A 21525-nucleotide genomic window follows, 5' to 3' on the forward strand; every position below is an offset into this window, starting at 1 on the left:
ATTGCCCCACGCTCGCTCTTCAAATTACGGTGGTTAATTAGAAACAGAGGAGGTGCAGAGAGGGTAAAATAGAATGGATCGGTGGTTAGAAAAACCAATTAAAGATCAGCAATTGAGAAACCGCGTGCGGCACACCATCCCTCAGGAGGAAACTGCAATGCAACCATGCTGCACTCACCAAGCGCATAGTTTTTTATTTGTATTTTAAAATGAAAAAGGAAAGAGGAGGAGAGTGAAGGGCAATGCTGCTAGCTGCTGCTGCTGCCGTCTTTATTTGAACAATACGTATGATGTTATGTAAAATTTCGATATTAAGTGTGTATGGAGTTTATTAGTCTTTCGGACATGGTTTATCTGACAATAGTAAGTAAGACAATCCTCTTTTTAACTGTTTGTTTTGTTTGACGGTCGCATGGTGGACTGACGGAGAATAAATTTAGATTCATTTTGGTAAACGCGAGAGAAACAAGGGCATCCTCTCCTCTCCTCTCCTCTTTCCATCTATCAGGTTTCAGACCTCATCTGAGCGCTGCGGATTAACGAAGAGTCGCTGCGTTCTGACTCCTCCTGATCCAGACAGAGTCTTGGATTGGATTTCTGTGGTAGTTGTTTGCACAGGAATCTCAGGCCCAACCTTCCCCTCTTCTTTTCTTTCCCTCGCTGCCTACATGCGCGTGCATGTATCTGTAGAAGAGGTGCTCGTCTTTCCAGGAGCAGGAGGAAGATGACCATATCAAACCATCAATCTTGAGTGACAGAGATTGAGAGAGACAAGTATAGATAACATGAGTAGACAATCGGTCGCAGTAGAAGCAGGTGCTTCTCACTTCACCACCTGCCTCTTTCACAAGTTTATGGTATCGTATCATCTACCTTTTCACTCCCCCTTTAACTAGCTACTTCTTTTTTATCCCATCAAATACTGCTCCCTCTTCTTTATTTATTATTTGTTATTCTTTCAATCAATTGAACCCATCTTTTTATTATGGATTTTACCGATCGAATTCCTTCCGGAAAGCTTCTCTTTCTTTGTTTTTAATCTCTCTATCAGCTGTTAACACACACACACACACATGTATGGATGTATGCTCACGATTCCACAATGATTGTTGGCCTTTTGTGATGGGATGTTATGGGAATAATGAAACATTTTGATGATCAGTGATTGATTCATTGCAGTGTGGTGCCTGTCTCAACCCTTCATACTCCCCAAACTCTTCTGGTAAGGGCAAAAGTAAATCTTCCATTAAAAAATCGTCCCATGGCTTCCACTTGGTCGAGGGCAAGTCTGGTCATGCCATGGAAGATTACCATGTAGCTGAATACAGGAAAGAGAAGAATCATGAACTTGGTTTGTTTGCCATCTTTGATGGTCATCTTGGCAATCGTGTCCCTAGTTATTTGAAAGCTCATCTTTTCAACAACATCCTTGACGAGGTCCATCCGTCCTTCCCTCCATCCGTCCCATGTCTATTGTTATTACCAACCCTTTCGCTCTTATCTTTTTCCCTGTGATGATGCTTGCAGCCCAATTTCTGGAAAGATCCTGCCACTGCCATTAAGAACGCTTATCGCTCCACCAATCATTTCATCTTGGAGAACTCCATGGAATTAGGCCCTGGGGGCTCTACCGCTGTCACTGCAATTGTTATCGACGGCAAGGGCATATGGGTCGCAAACATTGGTGACTCTAGAGCTGTTGTGTGTGAAGGAGGCTTCGCCAATCAACTTACAGTGGACCATGAGCCGGACACTGAAAGAAAAAGGATTGAGAAGCAGGGTGGCTTTGTCATAACCTTTCCTGGTAACATATCGCCATTTTTTTTTCCACGTGTGATGCCTTTCAAGTCTCTGTCTTTTGGTGGAACATTCTGCAGACTACTTTAGCTACTATAATGCAAATAGTTAACTGGGTTACCATTTCCATAGTACAAACTTATCACACCATTCTAGTTTCTTTAAAGAATTGCTTTTCTGCTGTGATTCTTCTTACTGAACAAACTAATAATTACTTCAGGAGATGTACCCAGGGTTAATGGCCAACTTGCAGTTGCACGAGCTTTTGGGGATCGAAGCCTTAGAGCGCATTTAAGCTCAGAGCCTGATGTAAGATATGTGCCCATAGACTCAACTATGGACTTTGTAATCTTAGCAAGCGACGGATTGTGGAAGGTCAGTGATTATAATACCTTAATAACTAGTGGTTTCTTAATTTTTTCATTGTCATGCATCCCACTCCATAATTTGTTCTTCAAGTGTGTGTGAAATGATAATACTTATTGTCACTTATTATTACACTTGCTGTAATGTTGAACAAAACTCATGTTGGTTTTGCTCTAAGAAAAACACAGCAGCTAACACTTTCACTTTATTATATATTTTCATATGCTTTCTTATTCATAATTCTGAATGTTTTAGGTGACTATATAAATAGCCTCACAGACTTTTACTCTTATCTAACTAAGGTGAAAACGAATCAATTAGCTAACTCCTAACAATGATAAAGCTCTAATAGATAATGATCTTAATATTGTAGAGCTCTAACAATATTAAAATTCTTACAAAACTCTAAATCTATGACTAAATCCTAGCTGACATTGAACTCTAATACTGAGGTATGCATCCTTGTGATAGCAACTGGATACGCTGTGCTTATTTAAGAACAAAATTGCCAATTTTAAGAAACTTATCGAGAAGCTTTTACCGTGTATTCTGACCATTTTAGTGTCTTTTTGGGATTTCTTTCTGCATGTCGAGGGATGGGATTGATTTCAATTTGTAGTTGGGCTGCTTTTATTATCGAATTTATACTCGTGTTTACTTTGGTTTCTGCTACGAGAGTCCTGGATTGCAATGGAAATGCAATACTTTATGTTCCTGAATCTACTCCACATAACGTCAATTATACTGAGTCATGCCACATTTAAGAGCAACTATTACTGTATACCCACTGGTTTGCTGCGATATTCTGCAGGTCATGAAGAATCAGGAGGCAGTTGATTTAGTGAAACCAATCAAGGATCCAAGAGCGGCAGCTAAGCGCTTGACAACTGAGGCACTGACAAGAAAGAGTAAAGATGATATATCATGCATTGTGATCCGGTTTGGATGAACCAGTGAGAGAGCACATTGCCCCTGCTTGCCAAGGCCGCTTGCTTTGTTCCTGTCTTCGCTGTAAAATGGTCAGCTGATTGGGTGTGTCCGTAGGAAGCGTGGTTTGAGGCCTTTTTTTGGTTTGTGTTGTGGTAGTTTTGCTTTTAAAGAAAGGGAGTTCAAGGTGGAAATGTGTGCATTTTTTTGACCAAGGAAAGATTTTCCTCAACGATCCATGAGCCTCCCTATACAGGGAGAGGTGTGTGTCCATAGAGATGATTCATGGGGAGTGGCAAGCTTGTTTCGCTGGATTGATGATGATAGATACAGAAACAAGGTGGTCTTAGGTTTTTATTTAATTCTGTGTACATAACACAATTTTGGTGTGTGTGTCTTTGTTGCTGTGATGATAATAAATGCTTTGGTTTGGTATACATGCGATGTGTTTTGCCTCCAAAACAAAAGTGCAGGCCTCTACTGTGCTGTTTTTGCCATTCTTGCAGCTTCAAATTCATCGTTATACCGTTCTTTAGATTTTACAGAAGCTTTCAGCTCTTCCGCAGCAGCTTCCTCAACTCGTTTCGTTGCCTTAATTTATTTAAAAAATAAAAAATAAAAAAAACAAAGTTTGAATCGATTTATGTCTATTCATCATCACCTTGTATTATAATATCATGATATCTTAATATAAAATAAATTATAAAGTTAAATTTTCAATTAACTGAACTTTAAAAAATAAAATTTTAAAAAATCAATTAAAAATAAATAAAAAACAAAAATAATTTAAGTTAATTCGGCTTAACTTACTAAATCCATAACCTAGGTTATAAAACCAGAATAACCCAATTGAAAAGCAAATCAAAATAATTTAGGAACTTTAATTTTTAATTGATCCAATATTAAAGTATTAAATTGAAAGAAAAAAAATCAATGTAAAAAAAAGATAGTCAATCAACAAAATCCATGATTTGAGTCATGAGACCAACATAACTTTATAAAAGGCAAATCGAAATAAATCATAAAACTTAATTCTTAAATAATTTAATGTTGAAGGATGAAATTAAAAATGATTAAAAAAAAAAAACAAGTCAATTCTACTAACTCACCGAGCCTATAATACTGGTTATGAAATTGAGATAATTATATAGAAAAAAACTAAAATAAATTAAATGTTAAATGATAAAAAAATATAAATTTAAAAAAACAAAAAAGCAAAACATTATTGCGAATAATGTTGTGTAAAGTAGCGTACATAAAAACACCTCTCTCTTAGTTTTTTTGTTAATTAATATACTCTCACCATTAGAAAATTGAAATAGAGCCCTTGTGAAAATACATGCCAAAATATTGTCTTGAAAAAAAATAATATTTTAATTTTTAAAAAAAATGTCAGAGTAAGAAAATAGAAAAATAGAAATATTTTTTAATTTGAGAAGTTTTTTAGTTTTTTAAATTTATAACTGAGCTTGAAAAAACATATTTTATAAGTTCCCTACAGTTTATTTTTATATAATTTTTATTATTTTTCAAATGAAAAAAAGAAAAAACTAAAATTATGAATAATAAAACATTTTTATTTTATAAACAAGTGCTTTTTATAAATATTAAAATATTAAAATTAATTTCTTTTATAATATCATTTTTTATTAGTGTCATAAATCTATTCTTTGTTATAAATATAATAAAAAAAATTCTTTGTTTTTTTATTTAACAAGTAGTAACCTTGCCATGATCATTTTTAATTTAAACCAAATAAAATTAACATTTAACAAGTAAATTATCAAAGAAACTACTATAAATTATGGTTTTGATTTTTTTTTCATAATAATTATAGGAAGACATATTTCCTAATTGTTTTTCAATGAAATTATCTTTCTCTATTCTTAACGAACATGTTTTCCGATTTTTCCTTGAAAAAGAAAAACTAGAAGAAAAAAAACAGAGAACAAAAGAAAAATAATTTTAAATCTCACATTCAATGAAATGCAAGCATCTGGGTTTTTTTTCTTTTTCTTTTTTTTTCAAGAAAAGAATAATAATAATAATAAAAAAAAAGCCCATCATCTTTACCAGAACATAAATGTCTCTTTTGTGTTTTAAAGAATACAATCAAAGTACTCATCAGTTACTAATAGAGCAAGAAATTGCTGACAGCCCCAAAACCCTAAACCCTGCTAATATCCTATGATTCTATTATATGATCATGTAGCTCTATTCTTACTTTACATATTCAGATTCCCAAACAAAACAATTACTGAACCCAACTATGAAGCAACAAGTTTAAGCACTGAGTTGCGAACAATGCCTTGTACCGGAACATGGTAAAGCCAGACAACACGAGTTAGCACAAGAGTACTTGTACATGTTTCATAGACTTGTACAAATAAGCACAAAAGTATAACCACTCCTCGAGAAATTTCCAAACAAAATATGAAGGCCGCTGATAAACAGAAATTGTTCTCGATAATCCCCTGGAAGGGGCAAAAAATGTTATATCAGGTGCCCGGAGCCAAGCTCTGTCAACGTCAACAATGGTTGTTGGCTACAGAAAGACAATTTTTTTTTTTTTTTTTTTTTTTTTTATGATTAAACCATGAAAGCAAACACAGGTATTCCACCACCCAGATGTGACCCATGTACATAATTCCACCAAGGAATGACCAAGCAAGAATAAACACCAATCACCGGTCAACAGAACAAGACCCTCTCCAACAATTTCAAGGCTAAGTGTCACAGTTGATCATCTATTATCTTTTCAATGGATAAAACAATATTTGAGTATCAAAACATGATTAAGAACTTTCCTGCAGCCTGTATATTGTAATTTCCTGTTGCTTAAAATAGCGACGATCCTCTTCATCAACCAGAACAAGGTTCAAATAATACTTCACACTAAATTTGTTGTTAATGTTGCGATGTGTCGGTGTCAGTTCATAAGGGCTAAGAAACAATCTGATAGGAATTGATTCACCTGAAACAATATTCATATGCTTGTATGAGATTGCCTTGAAAAACAAAAAAACAAGGATATGTCCCAACTCAAAGATCAGAAAATCATCAAAATATATGTAAATTTGACGGGGGCAAAAAAAGATTATTTAAAAACTCGGTCGTATTTACTTGAAAAAGGTCAAAACATTGGTCAAAAGACTTTCAACTAACTCTTCACATAGATAATTTTTAAATCTAGTGTAGTAGTTTGCGCTACATTCATCATACTGTCTCGGTGGTTATGTAGGTTAGATTACAAGAAATTTCAGGAAGAATGCTGAACATACCTCTGACAGGAGCTCCATCCATCAACTCAAATTTTAGCTAGCGTCTCTGTCTCAACATGTGTATTGGCCCCTGATCCTGTTGATTCTCGACGCCTGATCTCAATATCCATATTTTTTTATCTTAATTCTTACTAGAAGAAAGTATATCTTTCCGATAATCACGTCTTTTAGATGATACCTGCATAATTTAATTTCCAACGAGTTCAAAACATAGCAGAAATTTCAATCAAGTCTACAGCTAAATAATTTAGCTCTAATGGTTTAGCCACATTCAACTGGAAAGGCTCCTTTGCTGATTAGAAGCCACAGTTCAACACACAATCCAGCAACCACAGGAACAAGAATTTTCAAATTACAGATCTCATTATCCTGCCACACTTGGATTACTCGAGCCTAAAGAAAACATAACAAACAAAAAGAAATTGACAAAAAGTCTATTCATAGAATCTTTCTTGTCTTACTTGCTTTTGTTGTATTCAAACTCAATGTGCAGGCAATCTTCAATGCCAACTTCCATCTGCACAGGTTGTTAGGAAGAACATAATGAGTTAGAATTACCAAAAGATTGCCAACCTTACAGTGAATTAGACATACAGAGCATAAAACTATCTGGTTATTGTATACAGTGGCTATTGCTAGCTTGCTGCTATTTCATTACTTTGTACATTAAGGAGTTCCCCACTAAAACTACCAGAGCCTCACAAAGTGTTGAGACAACACTCCAGCTGAGATGCCAGGAACTTATAGTACAATTTTTCACTTACCTTTATGCTGTTGTTGATTGGTGGAGGGGGAGAATAGTGCTAACCTGATACATAACAATTTCAACAAAGGTATACATAAGAAATGTTGATAACAAAGGCAAGAGAACAATGTGCAAGAATTAACCCTGTACTGAATTAAACATGAGCAACTATTAGAAAACCATTTAGGTTAAAATATGTGAGAACAACGTATCCATTCAGTTCCCAAAAATGCAGTTTGCTATACAGACAAGTTCATAAAGTAACAAGAAAATGCAACTTGATTTGTCCCATTTGCAAAATACAAGCCAAAAAATATGAAAAATATACTGATAAGCATCAAACATTGTGTGCGTGTGCACATGAAAGAAAGATGGTACATTTCTTAAAAATTACCACGAAGTCCTGGTATTCAATTATGCTTCCTGCATAAGCACGGGTGACAGTCACTTTCAGAACATACCTGTAAAAGGCAAATGCTATTGTGACATGAGTTAACTATTATAACACCATTTACCTATTCCATTTCATAAAATCTAGTTATTTTAGATTTCCATACTGAGTGCTATGCAAGTGATTATTCCTAATCTAAATCTTCCTCTAACTGCTCCTTTGCAACCCCACATTTATCTCTCTTCCCTCTATAACTATTGAGTGTATACACTATAAAATTGAACTGGTAATTGTGAGGGAAAAAATAAGGGAGAAAAATTCCTTTGTACATTAAAGCAGTTTAGATGAACAATAGGATGAACAGGAAACAACAGCTATTACTGCACAGGCTGAACTTCAAAGACGACAAAAATTAACGGTAAAGAGACATGAAAAGCCAGGGATGCGAAGATACAAGATTGTAATGATATGTTCAATTGCTTTTGGCTTCAATAGTAGAGATAAGTAATCAACTGCAGCCTTTTATTGTTAAATAAAGTCATTGCTACACATGGATTTGAGCCTTGATATATAAAACAATGCAAGAAGCTACATGTTTATCACTAATTCCATATTTAATTTTCAAAAAAAGGACTAGTGCAATTGGATTAGGAAAACAGCAATTCAACCTCCATGAGAGGGGCACAGAAAGCATCAAGGAGAGAATCTAAAACCACTTTTTTGAAAACTGCTTACGTTGAAGTGAAATGATTTGAGAAGAAAAACTAACACAGCATTGTCCACAAAACACCCCTTGAAATAAACAACAGAAAGGATATGAAGAAAATATGGAACTTCCATATTTTAAGACTACATAAGTGGGGCATACCTGAGCCTCACATTCACCCCATTATATGTCTCATATGGCATTTCAACTGTGGAAAACTCAAACGGATACGTCTTTCTTTCATATATCTCTCCAGGAACATCCAATTCACGTACTGCAAGAAAGAGAAGCCAGAATCATGTCTGAAATCAAATGAATTATTGTGTGGGTACAAATATGGCTGTTTACAAGGTCTTGAGCAGAGAGCAATGGGAGGTACAAGCGATCAGATAGCATTGATAATTAATAACACAATTGTTGATAGCAATAAAAGTATCAAAAGTACATGAAAATTTTAAAAATAGATAGAAGAACATGCATGGTATATACTTTTTTTCTAATGTTTATAAAACAAGGAGTAAAGAATTGATAGCTTAGTCGGGAACAGATTTCTCCAGAAAATAACACAGCACGCGTTTGGAACACTGAATCAGTATAAGTTCAACCTTTTCATTCAGAAGTTAAATTGGAAGCCCAGAACATTGATCATTGTGCTTCCTCTTCAGTGACCAGTTTCATCACTGGTCAAAACAATTCACCAAGCATTTTATCAGGAAGGACTAGAATGTTAACCTAAGCCAAATTAAAGGGTTTGCTGGTTTTCAAGTCAGGCCAGCTCATCCAATCTGGGTTTCAAAATTATTGCAATAAACAAAATAGAATTCCCACAAACTACAAAGGGACCATTTATAGAAAAATCTAAAACTAAAGCAATAAATAACATGTATATAGTATACTCACCAAGGGACGCGAAGTCATAAAAATTGCCTCTATCGAAATACATCTCTGTGAAGTAGAACAAAAAGTTCCTTAAATCTTAGGAAAGCAATTGAAGGACAACTAACACAAGTTCAAATGTACATAGTACAAAATAATCCAATTCCAAGCAACTAGCAAACAGAACAGTTTCAAATTCACAGTTGAAGTGATAGCAAAACTCATAAAAAGTCACGGATGGGTATTTTCAAAAGACACAAAGTAGTAGCTATCTATAATAATAATTTGCACAGCTAGCATTACAAACTCATTCAGCACGATCTTTCATGGGTTAAATACCAGCTTTTATATTTTTACTTAGCAAAGATAAATTTAAAGACTGGTTTTGGCTTTGTATGATGCCTAAGCTGAAACCAATGTTATACAGTCCTTAGTTTATAAGCCTTGAGTGTTAACAAAACAGCAGCGAGGCCAAACCTAAGGGAAAAATATTTAAAAATTTTGAACTGACCATTAAAAAAAGAAAGCAATATTTGAACTTGGGACTGAACTGCCACACGTGAAAGATAGCAATCATCGAAACAAGAGAGGTAAGTTTCACCAAAGAATTTCTTTAAAAAAAAAAAAAAAGACTAACCAATTTGGCCAAGAAGTTCAACTTTAACACCAACTTGATCGACCTTTTTCCCTTGCAGTGGCTCTATAGAAATCTGAACAGGTCATCACTCAGCAAAGCAAATGGAATGGAAATAAATGAAGAAGCCACTTTACGTAAGCAAGCATTCGAAGATACAAACATAAAAAATAAAGAATCCAAAGCAGAGCACCTTTCCAGCAATGTTTTCTTGACTATGGAAGAGCGGAACCATCAGCGTTTGGCCATTCTCCTTTTTCATCGGAACCTACACCGGCAGGGAGTCGACAATTACAAACAATGATGAATTGATGGATCCAACCAACTTAATTAAGACATAAGAACATACATAATTAAGGAGGAGAAACCTGCTTGCGATTTTTTGCATCGGAAAAGGTGATGGAGATATTACATGAAGGCTTGAAAGCTCCAATTAGGTAATTCTGATCCATCCATTTGCCAGTATACTCTCAAATCTCATCACCAAACACACACCAAAAATACGAAGATAATAGTAATTTAATGAAGGAGGAGGAAAGAAAGAAGATACCATTCTGCTGAATTAAATTGAATTCTTCGAATCCAATCACAAGAACCTGCAGCCGATCAAGATCGCAAAAAAAACGACATAAAAGGAAGCACTCGTTAAGTAGTCAGCCGCAGCTTACTTCTGATGAAATGAAATGAAACCTGACTCACCGAGTGAGAAAGAGCGAGTCAGTGATCGATGATGGTTGAGTAAATAAAATGAGAATTTAATTTGGATTCTCTTCTCTAAGCAAACCAAGAAGTTTCCTTCGCTGTCTATTGTGTTCGCACGTACATTAATTTCAAATCGGTCCCCGTAACTAGGAATAGTTTGGTTACAGCATCCAACGGATATTCGAGATTCAATTTAGCCCTTCTATTCTATTCCTTGCATGTCGAAGGCACAGCCCGTTTTCATGTTTGGGAAAGGCCCCCGCCTGGTATGGGCCATTTGATTCAGGCTCTGATATGATGGGCATTACTCTGGTCCTAGTTATTCTGTTTCTATTTTCACTGTTATTTTAAAAAAATAATAATAATTTTTATTTAAAAGTATATTAAAATAATATTTTTATTTTTATTTCAAAATTTATTTTTGATATAAATACATTAAAAAATCATATGATCCATGAGAAGATTAATTTTCCAATTAAGAGGCTTAGCATGATTTTATACTATTTAATTATTTAATATGCTTATTTATTTATGCTTAGTAAAAATGCTCCAAGACAGTTTATTTTTATTTGCAAACTTCTTTTTGGTTGAGTTGTACTTTTAGTTTTCAGTGTAAATTATGAAATGTTATTTTTATGCTTATGAAAGATTTGAATGAGTTTATGTATTAGATATGAAGTTTAAATCATGTGTCCTCTGATTTATAGATGGGGGTGTTTTTATTTAATTTAAACTTTAAAATCTGTTTTTTTTATATATATATTTTAATTCGAGATAAAACTAAAATATATTTACTATCAGTATGTATCCGTGCTCTGCAATTTCTCTCTGCAGCTAGCCTAGAACAAGAAGAGATCAAGACGAGAGCCACTGCAATGCAATGCTGCAGACAGCTGCTTACCATTGACTGATCACAACTGGCTTACTTACTATTGGCTGATCACAAGGTCTAGCTGGGGAGCTGCGTGAGAATGCTAGATGGAGATGGTTGGTGAGGCTTCTTCAAGCTCCAGAAAAGATCAAGTTTTTTGTTTGGCTAATGTTCCATGCTAATAGCTTACTGACCAATATCTTGCGGTTCCATCATAAGCTTACAGCGGATGCAAGATGTGGTGGATGTCACCTGGCGGAGGAGGAGGTGGATATAGTTCATAGCTTGAGGGACTGTCCGATGGCTAAGTTGATATGGGATAGATTGGGATTTGGAAATGCATGCTTCAGGCTTTAAATATTGTACTGATATAAAAGAGTGGATTGTTTCCTTTGCTTCAGCAGACAGAAGCACTCATTTATTCCTAGTTGTGCTGTGGTGGCGATGGGGACACCGAAACATGGTAGTTCTTGGTGATGGCTGGTTGACGAGGAGAATACATATACAGGTTGGTAGAGATGATTGTGCGATGTCTTGGGGAAAGTGTCTTGCATGTGGAAGCTGCTAATATATCTAACTCTCGTTTCATGGCGGAGACCGCCACAGGAGTTTGTTAAGCTGGATGTGGACGGTAGTTCCATTGGCAATCCTGGTAGAATTGGATTTGGAGGACTTTATACGGTCTCCAAAAGGGGCTTTCTTAATCGGATGTAACCTTCTTCTAGAGTTGTTAGCTCTAGAACATAGGCTACAACTAGCACGAGGTCAGGGTTAAGACAGATTCTTTGTAATTCTGACTCCAAAGATGTTATTAAGTTGCTGTCTGCAGGTTATGCTAAGTATCACAAGCATGGAGTTGATATCAGGAAGCTGCTTTCAAGGAACTGGGTGGTTCATCTCAATATATTCTTCTTTCCTTGTTTAGTTTCTTTCATAGCTGTATAGCAATGTTATTAAACCTGGAATGACTTGGCGGGGACTAGACTGGTCCGAGTTTGTTAAAAGACCAGTCAATGCAACGACCCGGTTAAACTCGGGCAACCTGGCGGGTTAACTCGTGACCTAGGCAAGACTCGACCAAGACCCGGTTTTTTTTTTTTTTTTTTTTTTCAAATGTGGGATTTGAAACCCATTAATATATATACTCTATATTCACAAGAAAAAAACTATATTTTTTTAATGTGGGATTTGAAACTCATTAGTATATATACTATATGTTCCAAAAAAAAAGTTATGTTTTTTTAATGTGAAATTTGAAATACATTAGTTTATATACTTTATGTTCCCAAGAAAAAAGTTATTTTTTTTCAATGTGGGATTTGAAACTCATTAGTATATATACTCTATGTTCACAAGAAAAAAGTTATGTTTTTTCAATGTGGGATACGGAACTTTTTTGGTTTAAACTTCAACTTAAAAGCTTAATATAATATCTTATTAATGTGGGATAATATTAAAACTTTAATTTTTTTTTCTGGGTTGACCCAGGTCGAGCCATGAAACCCGAGACCCATCCCCTTGGTCGAGTCAACCCACGAGCCGAGTTTAATAACTATGTTGTATAGTATATTATCTCTCTAAGATTTTCATTATTGTTTAGGCCTAGGATTAAGAGATTTGATCATGTTTTTTAGACCTTAGAATTAAGGGATTTGATCATTATTGATGTATATATATTGTAACTCTCTTAGTAAAAGAATTACATAAAACATTTATAAGAATTACATAAAACATTTTAGAAACTCTCTTGTATTATCTTGTCATGGTATCAGAGCCAAAACTTTGAAATCAATTCATATTGTGTCTGGTTCTTCTATTTTTTTTTTCTTGGACCTAATTTCTTAGTTCTTGTTTCTAGTTAAATCATGTCTCTAGAACGATTTGAACATTTTCTTGTTTGATTTAATGGAAAGAACTATTCTGCTTGGGCTTTTCAATTTCAGATCTTTGTCAAGGAAAAGAAATTATAGGGTCATATTACTAGGACAGATCCTGCACCTAATAGTGAGAAGGAGTTGGAGAAATATGTGAAATGGGAAGTGAAGGATACTCAGATTATGTCTTGGATCCTTGGAAGTATGTAACACTCCATACTTCTCAATCTCATGTCTTACAAATCCTCTAGAGAAATGTAGGATTACCTGAAGAAAGTTTACAACTAAAGCAATACAGCACGAAGGTTTTAATTGGAACTCGAGTTGGGTCAACTCAGTCAAGGCAGTATGCCAATACAAGAGTTTTATTCTTCCCTTGAAAATCTTTGGGCTAAGTACATAAATATTTTGTATACAAATGTACCTCTTAAAGGACTTATTACTATCCAAAGTGTGTATAAGACAGCAAACATAATCAATTTTTAATGAAGTTAAGGGGGGAATTTGAAGCAATCAGGTTCAACCTGATGAATAGAGAACCAATTTCTTTATTGGATATTTGTGTAGGAGAGTTTCTCAGGGAAGAACAACAGATCATTACATTGTCTGTCTTAGAGCAGAAAGCTTAAAATTCTACTCCAATTCATGTTACTTACGCTGCTCAAGGGAGATCTAAAAGAGGCAGAGATATGTCTAATGTCCAGTGCTATAGTTACAAAGGATTTGGGCACATTGTCACTACTTGTACTAAAAAATTCTACAACTATTGTAAGAAAACATGATATATCATCAAAGATTATTCCATCCGGCCTTTAAAGAAATCTAAAACTGCCTATAATGTTTGGGTTGGTTCCTCAAATGCTCCTAGTCTTGGCCAGTCTTCTATTACTCTTAAAATAGTCCATAAAATGATAGTTTTCTGCCCTTTCTGCTTTAGAGATCTTAGGTAACCGAAATTCTATTCCTATTTAGTTTCTTTCATAGCTGTGTATTATGTTCTTTTTTTTTTTATTTAGTTTCTTTCATAAATGTATATCCCTTGATTATCTCTCTGATTATGTTTATTAAACCCTAGAATTAAGGGATTTGATCATTCTTGATGTATATATATTATAACTCTCTTAGTGAAAAAAATATAGAAAACATTTCAGAAACTCTCTTGTATTATCTTATCAGTTTAGATTTCACATACAAACATACAAGGAATCTAATACTTTTATGGCCAAGTTTGCTGCAAGAGGAATAACGGGTTAACTCCTTGCTAATTTTTAATGGGGTCATATGTGCTGTAGAATTAACTATTTTTTTCTTTTCTTTTCACTGTACCAAGAAAAAAGAAAAAGATCAGAGGCACACTGCTATCATATGGAATTTATTGCTTCTGTCTAAATAGGGCAAGAAGGGTGTTGGTGATTGAGTTTGAACCAAAACTCCCTCCCTCCACCATCGAATTAACAGCTAACTGCACAACCAGTTCACTGCATCATTACCATGACATACCATACCCGTTTTAAGTTAGGAGGACTAAGCTAAACCAAAATAAATAAATAAATAAATAAATAAATAAGAGATACGGGGGCTATTTATTTATACAATGGATTGGATTGTACTGATGGCTACAAATTGATCAATTTGAAATTTCTTCTTTAGAAAATCAAAAACAAATTACAAAAGAATTATAACTCTATATTTATACATGTGGTTTAGCAAAAACACAAAATTAATGTTGTCGTGGGAGTGGAACCGAAGCAATGGATCATCGCCAACGTTGTAGATGTACGCCAAAGAATATTAATTTTTCATCCTTTTCACGTCTTTATTAATTAGTAGTAGGGAATTACCGAGGGAGGAGGAGATGCATACAATACTCCTATAATCGGTGGAAGTGGAGTGTTCTCTATTACTGGTGGCGGTGGCGGCAGGGACGCCGTTGGCGATGGTGAGGGTGGTGGAGGTGATTCTGGGTGTTAATAGCTCGGCGTAGGTGGTGACTGCGGGTGATGATAACTTGGCGTAGGTGAGGGTGGTGAAGGTGATTGTGAGTGCTGGTAGCTTGGCGCAGTTGATGGTGAGGGTGGTAATTCTAGAATTATACACCCAATTGATGGTAAAGGTGGGTTAGAAGCTGTTTTAGGTGGGTAATGCTCTACTGGTGATGGAATTGGAGCCGCAAGCTAGGTTGGAGGAGGGGTTGAAGAATGTGTGTTTTCATTTGTTGGAGGAGGGGGTGGCAGTGGGGATGGGGGTGGAGAGTAAATATAGTAACTTGGTGATGGAACTTCAGCATACTGCATTGGTGGCGTTGGTGCTTTGTATTGATAGGGTGGTGGGGGCGATGGGGATGGGGGTGGAGAGTAAATGTGGTAACTTGGTGATAGAACTTCAGCAAACTGCGTTGGTGCTTTGTATTGATAGGGTGGTAGGGGCGATGAAGATTTACATTTAGACACCTTATGCTTGTTTACACTTGGTGATGGTGGTAGTGGTGGTACATGGCGACGTGTGCCTGGTGAAACCCTTTTGATAAGTGGTCGTGGTGCATAATTATAACGGTAATGGTTGGGTGGAGGAGGAGAAGGTGGCGGTGGCGGTATATGGTGATAAGTCGGTGGCTGTTGTTCAACAAGTGGAGGTGGGGGTGAAGATGGAGGTGGAAGATGTGTTCTGGGTGATTTTTTTTAGTAGGCGGTAGTGGGGATGCAAAATGTCGAGATGCTGGTGGATGGAAAGACCTTGTGGGAGGTGGTGGTGATGCAACAAATGTCATTCTGATGGGTGCAGGATTTGGTGCTGGCCTTCTAATCGGAATAACTCTCCTTGACTGTGATGGTGGTGTTAATGGAGAGCCATTTCTCTGCCATTGCCACCGTATTTGAACTTGCTGCAATCAACAAGGCGTGCAACTTCAGAAGAACATTGTTTGGCTGATCTCTGATTCATCTTGTCGGGAATGCAATTCTGGGTACCATTAGAGACTACTTCAATAGCAGCACAGCTTGGAGCTTCGCTAGTGAAATAGTTGAAAGAATAGGTAAAATTTTGCAAAGTAGGCAGCTGGTAAACACTAGCAGGAACAACACCCGTGAAACTGTTGTGGGCAATGTCGAGTTGCTCGACACTCTTCATGTTTCCAATGCTGGAAGGTAGAGCGCCTTGCAGATGATTGAAGCTACCGTCAAACACAGTTACTTTCTTGAGCATGCCGATCTGGGGAGGCAAACACCCAGTGAGATTGTCATTCATGAGAATGATTTTGTTTAGGGTTTTGCCCATCTTCCCAATGCTGCCTGGAATACACCCACCAAGGTTGTTGTTTGCAAGGACAAGAACAGAAACAGGAGAGTTTCCAATATTCTCTGGGATGCCAAATCGGAACCTATTGTCATTCAAGAAGATAACATCAAGGGGCTTTTCAAAGAGCTGGGAGGGCACAGAACCTTCAAACTTGTTGAAGCACAGATTTAGGTACTTGAGGGAAGGCAAGGAGAGCACAGCCTTGGGAAATTTGCCCACGAACCGATTGTTGCTCAGGTCTAGCTCATGGAGTAGCTTCATTTTGCGGAAACTACTGGGTACCACCCCACAGAATCTGTTGGAGTTGATATGGAGGAGCGCCAAATAGGTGATAAGGCCGAGTTCGGTAGAGAGGTCGCCAGCAATGTCGGCGTGGTTGAGGTCAATGCCAGCCACCACCCTTATTTTCTTGTTTTTAGGAGATGGAGCACAGAAGACTCCCATGCAAGAACACACGTCTGAGCCATTCCAATTGGTTGTGAAGTTGAATGGGTCTTAAAAGATGGCTTGCTTCCATGACTGCAAGGCAATGTAGGCTCCGCGGATCCGAGGGTTCTCAAACTTGAGGGTTGGATCCACGTCTATATCATGATCTCCATCTTCATGGGCCGTAGAGGAGATCTGGAAGAGGAAAGAGGGAGTGGAAACAAGCAAGAAAAGAATCAATAAGAAGCGAGGAGGAGGCATTGATGATTGCTTGTATGAAGAGAAGCAAGTACTCACATGAAGGAGAGAGGTGGTGTGATATGGGGGTAAATGTAATGGTATCCGCTAGCTGGACTGTTATTACCTGCCTTTTAAGTTCAATCGAGGTGAGCAGCTGGGGGCATTGAGAATTTAGTTGTTTGAGACTACTTTAAAATGACAACATGCTGGCACGTCTGCACGGAAGAAACAAGATTGAGAAACGAGAAATGTTATTGTGGGCGGGAATAGGGACGCCAGTTAGTGCCTTTGTCCGTGAGTTGACGGTGTTATTGTCATTGACCTCCAACTAGAGCCGGAGAGGACGTGTCTGCCATCGTCCCACTAACCAAAACGACCAAGCAATCTAGTTGACAAATCCTTTTCTTTTCGCAAAAATAAAGGAGGTCCAAAAAGGTCACTACTCAGTTGCATACAAGGAATCTCGTACCTCTCCAGAAAGCCATCTTTCTTTTAACCAGATGCTTGCATCCCCTGGAACAGTCCCCCTTTGCACCATATTTCTAAAGGACTATAGAAGACAATCAAATTTCTGTCTTCCAACCTGCAGAAGAAGGGTATGGTAATGACTGAACATTGGATTTAGTTTTCCTTAGACGTGTACTAGAAAGTTGCATATTGTTGTAATCGCATCCCTCTCAGATTTAACTCTATGTGTTTGAAATCAAAATTGCAAGCATAAAACATTAGCATCTATTGTTAACAAGTATGAGAAAGCGGCGGCGGGAAAAAAGCAATCTTCTGTATTTTACTTACAATTGATAGCAAGCATCATATGATGCAACTCGCAGTTCTTCGGAGCTAACACCACTAGCAATGTCATAGAGGCAGCTGCATGCAGACAAAGGCAAAAGCTGAACCCAATGCATCCTCACAGTAGCAAGACAACAACAAAGCTAAATCCAATGCATCATCAAAACTTGGCAGGCTGAGTGGGTTGATTACCAGGTTGTTGATGCGATCAAGTGGCCGCAGCGTGGTTGTGTCTTGATTAATTTACCCCACATTTATTTAGATGTTGGAGTTGTTTTGAAAATGATTTTTTTATTTAAAGATATATTAAAATATTGTTCTTTTATATTTTTTTATATTCAATGTAACATAGTACACAAAATACTAAAAAAATAATTTAATATTGTTTTTACGTCAAACATAAATATTTATAAATACAGATAAAAAATGCAAGTCAAACAAGAGTAATATCACAAACACTCATAAATAGATTTGGGTTGGGCTAGGTAAGCCCACTTATGTTAAACAACAGCCCCCCGTCGTCGTCGTCATCAACAAAGGGACTTTATATATATATATATATATATATATATGCTAGCCCTGGAAGGGATGGTGGAGGCTAGGATAGTAATTAGCAAACAAAACAAAGGAGGGGGGGACTGAGAAGAAGAAGAAGAAGATGAATGGAACCGCACCCGCAGCCGCACCCGCAGCAGAAGAAGAAGAAGCAGTGATAAGGATATTCGTGGGAGGATTGGGGGAAAGCGTTAGCAGCGAAGACCTGCGCAACATATTTTCATCAAATAAGAGTTTGGGCTTAGGGATTCAATCAGTGGAGATCATCAGAAGCAAAGGCCGATCCTTTGCTTACATCGATTTCTTCTCTTCTTCCAACAACTCCCTCTCCAAGCTCTTCAACACTGTATTTTTTCAATCCATTTCTGTTTCATGTATTTCTTTTTTTCTCATCTTAATCATTGATTGATAACGCTGCTGCCGCCTGCTTGCTTCCTTTATGTTACTATCCTGACTATGCTGTACCGAGGCTAATTCTTCCTGCCTGTGCCTGTTTCCGTGACTATTCAGTATAATGGGTGTGCTTGGAAGGGTGGGAAGCTTAGGCTTGAGAAGGCCAAAGAGCATTATCTTGCTCGCTTGACATGTGAATGGGCTCAAGATCAAGATGAAGATCAGCATCCTCTCCTTCCCGCTCCTAACCTTGATCATGCTCAAGATGATCCCACCAACAAGAAACTGCCCATTTCTTCAAAGCCCAGCAACAAAGAGCTTCTTTCAGAAAATAAGCAACTTCGCCTCTTCTTCCCCGGATTAGGAAAGGTAGAGTACTAGTATTGTTATTGCTTATCGTTATCGTTATCAATCTTGGATATGTCTCCAACTGTAAAAATATTCGCTTATACATGTAAATGTCTGTCTCTGCTGCAGATAAAGTCAATACCTTTTAGAGGAACTGGCAAACACAGATACAGTTTCAGACGTGTTGAAGTTCCTCCACTTCCCAAGCATTTCTGTGATTGTGAAGAACACTCCGAGCCTCCTCCTGCAGCTGCAGCTAAATGCAGACACATTCCTATGATGGAAGAACAGGGTGCTGGGATGGACAAGGAAGAACTCACTTTGATGAATTCTGTGATGAATAAGCTCTTTCAGATGGAAAATGTTTCAGACAATGCATGCTGTGAGATTGAATTGGATAAGAAAGTAGATGATTCCATAAAAACCACTGATAAACCACCACTTGAAGAGAATGAAGGGGACATCGATGAAGATGATGATAACCTCATAATTAACATGGTGAGTGTACCACAGGAAACCATATTAACTCATCAGGTACGGTTTAATACTCTGTCCATCAAAAGTCATTGATTTTGATGGCATCTGCTGTTGTGGTTATTTCTCTTTCCAGTTTGATTTTTAACTCCATTTGCTACCTCAAATATGCAGAAACGAAGATTCAATGTTAGGCAAACTTCGACAGATGAACCGACTCAAAAGGTGCTCCAAAAGCAGAAAAGAAACACTACACCTTCTAATAAGAAGAGGAAAATAGTTCTCTATGAAGAAAGTAATACAAGTGAAGGAATGCCTGCTATGCTGGGAGGTAATGTGAGTTTGCTGGAACAGCAATCAAAATCTGACAATGCATCAGAAACACTGCCGGGACATTCATCTAGCAAGGAAGAGCAACCCAAATGTGATAATGTCGCCGACTCTAGGGACAGTGAGAACAATAAATCCTGGAAGCAAGAAAATCAAAATGTACATTTCAGCAGGATCAAAGAAGTGGGAGGGCACAAGGAGGCTCTGTCTACCAAACTGGATTCTGCTTCAAATAGGCCAGGCAGAGGTTATGCATGGCTCAATAAATCCTCATGGACACAATTGGTTAGTGGGAATAACAGCAATGCTTTCAGTATTACTCAAATCTTGCCGGGTGTTACTTTTGCAAAGGTAGAGCCATCAAAACCTGATGGGTTGGAAGTTCCCAGTTCTATGAAAAGCATGCATGGTGATATATTTAAGAAGAGCAATATTGATCCTACCGTAGATGGCACGCTGGCTTTTGGGTTCAGAAAGGAGGGTAATGTACAAAATAGAGTGGCAATGAGCCCGCAGACTGTTGTAGGCAATGCTGAGGCTTCTGCTCCAGTAGTGGAGAAGAAAACCAATTCAGAGACGAAGCCAGCGTATACCAGAGATGTTTCCATCGGAGAAACTTGTTCATTCATGAGGACTGCTGATTCAGTGAAAGAATGGGCGCGGACCAAAGCAGCGCTAAGCGGATCCCGCAAGAGAAAAAACAATGAGAAGTAGGTTCAGAGAGCATCTTACCAAGTACAACTTTCCTCATCTTTTGGCCAGCAATCCCCGGCTGCCTCTGATTACAACCCATCGTTGGTTTATTGGAGACGAGGCTTTTCTTTTTCCCTTAACTGTGTTTTTAATTCTTATTTGGCCATGTTAAATTGGTTTACAATAGACAAAACCTCTGAAAACTGAAGAAAAGTGGAAGTGCTGCAATATGAAATTGTATCCCTATCAGATAATACTTCGTGGTAAAATTGATGCGATCGATTGATGGTTGCTTTATTACTTTCATGCGATCGAAATGTGTAGCAGTTTTGATGACACAAAGCAAGTCATTTTATGGACTTGAATGTTCTTTTACCATGGCATCCATCGCTTCTCTTTTCTTCTTATATTTTTGCCTGCTCTCTTTCGTGTGGCCGTTAACAACCACCTATAACCCGCTTAGAAACGATTTTTGTTTTTTGGGTGTTCAGGACTAAAATCTTGAAGGAGATGTAAAATTAAAAGGTAACCTGATGGTTTTTATTCTCTTGTTGCCTTTTAAACTGAGAGAGTTGTACCTACTGCTTGTCCATCTTGAATTGAATTAGATGTACTCAACATGGAGATTGAAGTGTCAAACCACCAATTGAACTAGAAACATTGAACTTTTGCTGCATAAATTTGGCAGATTTTCTCTCCTTGAAATCTCAGTTAACACTCCTCAGCTTCGTTGAAGATGCAAACCTAAACATTTTTAATTCTCATATTGGGATGGAATTTGCGCACGATAGTATTATTCTTATAATTGCT

At 37.1% G+C, this 21525-nt stretch overlaps 3 protein-coding genes and 1 pseudogene across 4 annotated transcripts; 2 read left to right on the forward strand and 2 right to left on the reverse strand.

The window, feature by feature from the left end:
* Positions 1-3527, forward strand: LOC118029046 (probable protein phosphatase 2C 44). The gene is made up of 5 exons (XM_035032837.2): positions 1-857; positions 1180-1437; positions 1528-1804; positions 2018-2172; positions 2975-3527. Exons 1-5 carry the CDS (start codon positions 786-788, stop codon positions 3110-3112), a joined length of 900 nt encoding a protein of 299 aa, XP_034888728.1. The 5' UTR covers positions 1-785; the 3' UTR covers positions 3113-3527.
* Positions 3528-5764: 2237 nt separating this feature from the next.
* LOC118029047 (vacuolar protein sorting-associated protein 26B-like) lies at positions 5765-10558 on the reverse strand (annotated as a pseudogene).
* A 5447-nt stretch (positions 10559-16005) lies between these two features.
* LOC118029086 (leucine-rich repeat extensin-like protein 1) lies at positions 16006-17389 on the reverse strand. The gene is given in 1 exon segment (XM_035032890.2): positions 16006-17389. A coding segment is annotated over 1 exon segment (1146 nt). The 5' UTR covers positions 17152-17389.
* A 1131-nt stretch (positions 17390-18520) lies between these two features.
* LOC118029048 (protein REPRESSOR OF SILENCING 3) lies at positions 18521-21016 on the forward strand. 2 transcript variants are annotated; one of them, XM_073406072.1, is made up of 4 exons: positions 18521-18823; positions 18988-19239; positions 19348-19716; positions 19867-21016. In XM_073406072.1, the coding sequence occupies exons 1-4, from the start codon at positions 18581-18583 to the stop codon at positions 20734-20736; spliced, it is 1734 nt and encodes a 577-aa protein (XP_073262173.1). In that variant the 5' UTR covers positions 18521-18580; the 3' UTR covers positions 20737-21016. The 2 variants fall into 2 exon arrangements, with proteins under 2 accessions (XP_073262173.1, XP_034888729.1); XM_035032838.2 differs by having other exon boundaries at positions 18522-18823; positions 19348-19752.
* The last annotated feature ends 509 nt before the right edge of the window (positions 21017-21525 follow it).

This window comes from Populus alba, chromosome 18 (assembly GCF_005239225.2).
Source record: "Populus alba chromosome 18, ASM523922v2, whole genome shotgun sequence".
NCBI classification, from domain to species: domain Eukaryota; kingdom Viridiplantae; phylum Streptophyta; class Magnoliopsida; order Malpighiales; family Salicaceae; genus Populus; species Populus alba.